General features: G+C 47.2%; 1 protein-coding gene across 1 annotated transcript; it reads right to left on the bottom strand.

The window, feature by feature from the left end:
* Nucleotides 1-440: 440 nt before the first annotated feature.
* Msx2 (msh homeobox 2) lies at nt 441-6,292 on the bottom strand. The gene is made up of 2 exons (XM_036188527.1): nt 5,813-6,292; nt 441-2,061 (listed from the first exon to the last, which is right to left on the bottom strand). Exons 1-2 carry the CDS (start codon nt 6,189-6,191, stop codon nt 1,637-1,639), a joined length of 804 nt encoding a protein of 267 aa, XP_036044420.1. The 5' UTR covers nt 6,192-6,292; the 3' UTR covers nt 441-1,636.
* Between the last annotated feature and the right edge of the window lie 1,181 nt (nt 6,293-7,473).

Raw genomic sequence — 7,473 nt, forward strand, 5'->3', positions numbered from 1 at the left:
CAACGCTGTGCAACTCTTTCTGCTCCTGCCAGCCAGCAGAGCGTAAAGCCAGCCCCCTTTCTCAACTTCAGTTGTTGAGGAGGTTGCAAATTTCCAAGTTCAAGATTTTCCCAGGACCATCTACAGATTAGTAGGAGTCTGGGGAGCTCCACCTCACCACTTTGAAAATGCTCATCTTTACTACAGCTTGACAAACTTTCCATGGCGATTCTCACAGCTTCCCCTTGAGCCATACAGGCTGCTCCCGACATTTCCAAGGACTTGCAGTTGACTCCTCTACCATCCAAATTTGGCCAAAACCTCGACTTGATTTACATTAATAGAGGAATTAAAAGTGCTTGTTCTCCCCCTTATCTGGATGGATGCCCCCCCCAATCTAGCTAAGAATAGAGTGCTTTTTAAAATAACTGTGAGTTGGGACAAACTTTACCACAATAAAACATTTTAATTTAATTCAGAGTAAGAGATAAGAAATAACTCTTCAATAAAATATATAAAATTATACAAGATACCCTTCCAACGGGATAAAAATATACTGGTGGAGGAGATGGGCAGAAGGCCACATACCCAGAAGCTGACTGTGTTGTCTGACAACACCATTTTCAGCAAGTCAATAAAGATGGCTTCACTCTCTGCCCCCAACATGTTAGAGTATATAAATTCCCCTAATAAGTTTAGCACATACAGTAAGTACACACACAGCATGTTTTTTTCCTTCTTGATTCTATGAGTTGTTGAAGAATATTTAAAATATAGATAAGTTACAAGGCACTAGATTTTTAAGCAGACAATTGCTACACCCTACCCCAACCACCTTTGCAACATGTGAGGACTGATGTAATTAGCATTTCACAGAAATCAACTCTTCCAAACATGTTTTACCCTTGAAGCTCTAACTCCAGTGACCTGGAATGGATTGACCTAACAGGAGTTAAGAAGTTTCCCTACTTCCTACTTTACCCTGAGGAATTCTCAGGGATATTCTTAGCCCCCTCTCACAAACCTTAATAAAAAGAAAAGAGTTAATAGGGAGAAAAGGAGGGAAAAACAGGATCAAATGTGCATCTCAGAAGAGATTTTTTCTGAGGCAAACATGTTACATACCTCCCTTCATTCGCAAAAAAATTTGTCTGAATCTACTTCTTGTATGCACTGTGTCCTACTTCTGGTGTGTTTTCATAAGAAAGTCCACCATCCTCTCCAACCCTAGCAAATTCTGCAAATAATCTCTGCCCTTTAAGAAAATGTAGCAAACAGACTTAACACAGTATCTTAAGAAGATGCGATCTAGAAAAATGGAGAAATGTATATATAAATTTTGCCTTTCAAAATAACTTGAATTTTTACATCTGGCATATAAAAATGTCTTATATTTTATTATATATTTATACATAAAAACTAGCAGAGCCAATATTTGTGAGAGGAAAGGGGGACATTTGGAAGACTATGAAAACAAAGTAGGTCTTGGTGCCTCTCACCTAAATAACAAATTCACTCTGTATCAAGTGGCCCTGTGGGCCCTGCTGCTTAGGGTGGCCATGCAAGGTTTGCATTCAGGAGATGGACTGGCACCACCTTCTCGGAGGGGGTCGTTCTATGCAAACATCCATCCTGGAGTCTGTCCATTTGGTCTTCTTTAGGATAGATGGTACATGCCATATCCAACCGGCGTGGCATAGAGTCCCACAGGCGGGATAGGAAGCACAGGTCTATGGAAGGGGTAAGATGCTCCATAAATGGATGCTGCTTGCAGAGGTGAGCTGATGGGGAAGGGCAGGCTGAAGCCGGAGGGCAGCATAGGCTTGGCAGCCATTTTCAGCTTTTCCAGTTCAGCCTCCTGCAGTCTTTTTGCCTTGGCCCTTCGGTTCTGGAACCAGATTTTGACCTGGGTTTCTGTAAGGTTCAGAGAGCTGGAGAACTCTGCCCGCTCGGCAATGGAGAGGTACTGTTTCTGTCGGAACTTGCGCTCCAGGGCTAGAAGCTGGGATGTGGTGAAGGGTGTACGTGGCTTCCGGTTGGTCTTGTGTTTCCTCAGGGTGCAGGTTGTGGGGCTCATATGTCCTAAAGAACAGAGAGGAATCAATTAGCAAATGTGGCATTCTCTCTTCTCTTAAGAGAACACATAAACCTTGTTTCATTTTCAAGAAGGTACCTTCGTCAAATCTCTCTCTCTCTCTCTCTCTCTCTCTCTCTCTCTCTCTCTCTCTGTGTGTGTGTGTGTGTGTGTGTGTGTGTGTGTGTGTGTGTGTTGAGAAGTAGTTAGTGGTGGAAAAGGACCATGTTTAAACGGTAGTTGCTATATTTTTATATCAGCTTGAGTAATGTGGTCATGAAACGTTTTATATGGAAAACATACTGCACTGCAGAAAGTGGAAATAGAAACCACCACTAAAGCTCTCTGTAAGTCACAGGAGATGAGCATTATCTAAAAAATAAAACTTTCTCAGAATTCAATCTCTTCTCTTTAAAATGGGGGCCTGAACTCATACCTGTTCTCAATGATAGGACACACACATCAAGAGGAAAATGAAAAGGGTGTTAGATGCTGGGTTAACATTGGGCTGCTCTCTGAACCAGAAAAGTGGGGTTGCACCAGCCTATTTATGAAGGATAATCATGCAGATAGGGCCTGTGGTAAAATAATAGCGTCCATGGATGGACACACAGTCTAAGCAATCAACAACCACACAGCTGTCACTCCATCCACCCCACAGATTATAAAACCCCAACATCATTTTACAGTTCTGGCCATGTACTTTGGCAGTATAAACTTTATTAAGATGGGGGGAAAATTAGCTCGCTCATAAACGGACATGTCAGGGGAAACCACTCCGCCTCTGAACTTGGAGCCCATGATGAGGGTATCTTAAGTCTCTTTTATCCATTCCATGGTTTAGAGCAAATGTGTAAATAATTATTTTGTTGTTGGAATTTAGAAGTGGGGAATAACGAGCAAAATAAAGACATGGCAACAGCGTCCAGACTCTGTTTAAAAAGGGTTGTTATAGGAAGCACAGGGATGGGGCCCCAAGGTGACTCCAAGGCAGCGACTAAACTAATTCTGGTCTTGTTTTCCTCCTGGGGAGGGAGAAGTGTGAAGTGACAAGAATACAATGTGAAACAATTACTTTTCTGCATTTGGCTTTTACAAGTTATTCTAATTTTTCTAATGTAGCCAGAGTGGTAACTCCTCTGTATTCGCAGGGGAATGTAACATTTCTTGTTTAGTTACTTTGGTGGCCCAAAGAAGAATTTACACTTCATACTTGAGAGTGACACAGCACAAGTCCCAACCCAGCCTCTGTCCTGGTGTCACATATTAACCATAACTTTACAAAGTAGTAGGTTTCTGCGATCAGAAAACAGAAACCTGGGAGGAAAAAAATGGGTAAGAGACTTCAAAAAAAGGCCTTGACTTTTGCATATGCTAATCCCTAGCTAAACAGGCCTAGGGGAAGGGGCTTTCTTCTAAACTCCTACACCAACACTAATGCTGGAGACTTGCAGAATCCACGCCCTCCCTAAGCATACCCGGGCTCCCTTTCCGATTCCCAACTCCCACCGCACTCCCTTGCTGTGTTCCACAGAGGAGTTCTGAACCAGAGTAGCCTGGGTCACTCTTGTTGCGGCATGGGGAATTACAAAGTCCAGACCAAGGAGATTGTGCATATGTGGCAAAGCCGTGGAATGAGAAAGTTCCCCCACCACTCCCAGGCTCTTCCCACCCCATTTTATCAGCCAAAGAAAGCACGTGACTATACAAGGCAGAACTTTTAGCCTACTTCCTCCAAATAATAAAACCAGGACCAGGGCTGGTGGGTCCCTTCAACTCTAGCTCCCAGCGGACTCTTGACACTTCCAGGCTCCAAGAAGTATCAAGAAATTATGTTTTCAAATGCAATAAGAGCCCCGAGTTTCTCCTATACAGAGTTGGTGGGGGAACTGCCCCACCAGACCTTCAGGCCTAAATATTCCAGGATTTCTGACCTTCAGCCGCCAGTCCATTTTAAGGCTGGAATCCTGGATATGCTGTGGGGCATTGCCCCGGGGCCTAGGAATACACAGGCACTCCAAATTTGTAAAACAAGTTAAGACTCTTCAAGTTGCTGAGCCTTCATTTCACTGTCAATAAAATGGATAAATACTACTTATCCCCTGGGGTGGCTTCCAGTACAATGTTTTGGAGTGCCCAGAAACCCACTGGGTGGGGGTGGAGGGGTGAGTAAATAAATGTTCCCAAGAGCTTTTTCATGGGCCCAAACTGCTGATCCCTCTGAACTCTGCTAAGAATCGTCCTCATCTGTTAACAAGAGGCTCTCTGCTGCTACACAAAGGAGATCAGATAAGATAAAGTAGTGAAAAGCGCTGTGCAAACTTGAGTTAAATTCTTTAAGTCCTTAATCTCTGGGCCCTTTCAGCCTTTCAAAATTTCCAACAGGGTGGAGAGAGACTGCCAGAGGGGACAGCCACTGACGCCTGGGTATATGGTCTTGTTTTGTTCACAAAATACCATATATCTCTAGTCCTGAGGGCTGAAAGGTGGAAGTGAAGACAGCTTCTCTTCAGGATGAGCTTGGAAAGTCCCTCCACAATCCCTCTGCTTTCTCAACTTTCCCAAAGTTTATTGAGGGGTAGGCAAGGGGATGAGGAAAAAGGCAACAGATATCTCAGAGGCAGAGATAAAACTAAACAAAGCTGCAGGGAGTGGGCCCCACAAATGTTAATAGGAAAAGGACCCAGGACCCTAAAGGGATGCAAAGCCTGGGAAGGCAGTCAACAGTCTCATGAGAAGTGGGGGTGCAGGTGAAAAAGATCAGCATGGCCAGCACCTGTGATAGAGGGTCAGAGGAGGCATGGACACCAGATCCCCATGCCCAGTGCAAGCATGGACGGCGACCTGGGACAAGCAAGGGCAGTCCTCTTAAGAGCACTAGTCACCATGTCTGATGAGGTAGCCACAGGTGGCATGCCTCTGCCTGTACTCTGAAGTTCTAGCAGCCAAACCTGGTGAGCTTGTGGCCACCACACTGTATACTCTCAAATTCTGAAGGAATGCTGGTAATTATTACTGTGATTATTACTGTGAGCCCAGGAGAGCCCATGAGGGTCTGGCCCGAACTAACTAGCTCGCAGCAAAACTTAGAACATAACCAACAACGAACTAGAACACGGGGAAACTTCCTTTCCGAATCAGTCTCTGCAACCATCCCTTCGTAGGATCTGGCTTGGACACTCTGGAATTCGAAGAAAACCAACGACTTCCCCTCCACTTTTGGTTAACCTCCAATTGTCTAATCTTGATAGTGGGGCGCACTTCGCAGGGCTGCCTCTAAATTTTGAAGGTCAGTAAAACACATTTCAATACTCATTAAGAAGTGGATCCCAGCCCGGCGTGGTGGTGCACGCCAGTAATTCCAGCACTTAGGAGGCAGGAGGATGAGTTCAAGACCATCCTGAGATGCATATGTTCGAGGCCAGCACGGCCCACAAGAGACCCTGTCTCTACGAAACAAAACAGTGACTCTCCCCTACTGCCCCGGCAGGTACCATAGTAGGCAGTGAAACACAAGCATGAAGCGTCCGGAGCAAGGGGATAAGGGCTGCAGAAACCAGCAACTCGGTTTTGGTTTTCAAATGCCAGCCAGCGCGCAGGTACCTTAGACTTGGCGCAGCTAGGGATTCTGGGATGCGACCGCTCGTTGAACTGGGGTACCAAGGGGTCAAGAGCATCATCCTGTTAACACCTGTCCCCAGCCCCTCTGGGACCCCACACGCGGATCCAGCCCAGGTCCGGTCCCCGGCGCGCACTCACTAGGCGGCGGGGAGTATCTGCCGGGTTCCTGTATCCACGCCGCTCCATCTTCGGAATTTTCCGACTTGACTGAGGCAGTCTCGAAGGGCTTGACGAGAGGCCCGGGACTGTGTGCGTCCCGGACGCCGTGTCCCGGCAGCAGCAGCGGCCGCAGGGCAGCGCCAGCCGAGGGGCAGTCGGGTGGCACCGCGGGCGACTCCTTGGGCGGCTTCTTGTCGGACATGAGCGCCTCCACGCTGAAGGGCAGGCTGGAGACCTTGACCCTGCGCTCCTCCGCGCCGCCCTCGGCGCCCCCAGGTCCCGGGCCCGGGCCGGCCAGCATCGCGGGGCCCTCTTCATCAGACGAAAACAAGTCACTGCCTTTGGCCGGAGAAGCCATGACTTTCTGCGCCGTCTAGCTCTCGGCGCGCGACTCCGCTGGCAACTTGCAAGCGAAGACTCCAACTTTTGGGGGGGAGCCCGCAGGGGCGCGCCGGGAGCCCAGCCTGTCCTCCGAGGGGAAGTGGGAGACTAGGCTCAACCAATTGGCGACGGCCCTGCTCCTGACGCCACGGACGCTCGCTTGTGATTGGCTCTCTCTGGAGAGGCTGCAGCCCAACCCCCCCGCCCCCCCGTTTGAAATAAATTAGGAGTTAATTACAGGAGCAGTCAGCAGAGTTGTTATTAGGCGATCCCTCAAGGGTTATAATCGCCCAAACTGAAAAGTCCAAGGCGTAATTAAAGCCGATTGTTTAAAGAGGAAGCTTGCCGAGTCCCATTTCTTCTGTCTTTTAACCCCTCTTTAAAGTGTACCTGGTGCCCATCCCACACGCTCCTGCCTGAGAACGTTGGAAATCCGCAGATGGCATTTCTGGAACATTTATAACGCTCCTACTATGAGCCCAAACAAGTGTAACTTTGTAACTATAGTGGAAAACAGTGGCCAGCATCTTTGCTAATGGAAATAGTTTAGGCATGTGCTTAGAAGTAAGCGTTTTTGGAGGGTGTTCCAAGAAGACTTCAGCTCTTACCTTCACTCATTCTTCAAGAAAAGGGACCTAGGATAAGGGAGGCTGAGAGGTGGCCAAGAGATGCCCAACTAATCTTTTCCCGGCCTTGCCTTTTCCTTTAAAAGAGGCTCTTGCTCTTCAGCTCTGGCTAGCTTAGAAGTCGCTCACTATGTGGCCCAGGATGCTCTTGAACTTGCTGAGATCACCCCTGGCCTCTTCCCGAGTGTTGAGATTACAGGTGTGCGCCAGCAGACCCGGCGCCAATTGATTCCTAGTGGCTAATTTATACAAATGGTCTCAATTTCTTCCTCTCTCCAAACAGTACTATTTTTAGAAACTAGAAATGCGTGTATTTTCTTGCCCCCCGAATCTCCTCTTTAGGCCAATGCAAATGCGTGTTCATGAGCTTTTTTTTTGAGCTTGTGTTTGTCACTGGGGTTCAGGTGCCAGCGTTTGCTTTGGGCAGAGGAGAAGGGTACTTGCGACATTTAGTGTCTTTATTCTCCCTGCATATCTTGGAAATAACAGGATTCAAATTTGCAAACCCCAAGCCTGAATATCTTTGAGGAAAGTACATCTCACCTGACTTGAATTTTTAAGCTGCATACCTGTCGGTACCCCACCCTAAATCACCCTCTCTAACTGAAGAAAGTCCTAAAGCATCAATGACGA

The sequence above is a fragment of the Onychomys torridus genome, chromosome 5 (assembly GCF_903995425.1).
Source record: "Onychomys torridus chromosome 5, mOncTor1.1, whole genome shotgun sequence".
Lineage (NCBI taxonomy): Eukaryota > Metazoa > Chordata > Mammalia > Rodentia > Cricetidae > Onychomys > Onychomys torridus.

Bases quoted from the DNA above. Each gene is read 5' to 3' on its own strand.
- Msx2 (XM_036188527.1), bottom strand. From the start codon at position 6,191: ATGGCTTCTCCGGCCAAAGGCAGTGACTTGTTTTCGTCTGATGAAGAG. The intron at 2,062-5,812 runs GTGAGTGCGCGC...TCTGTTCTTTAG, and splicing joins CAGATACTCCCCGCCGCCTA to GACATATGAGCCCCACAACC.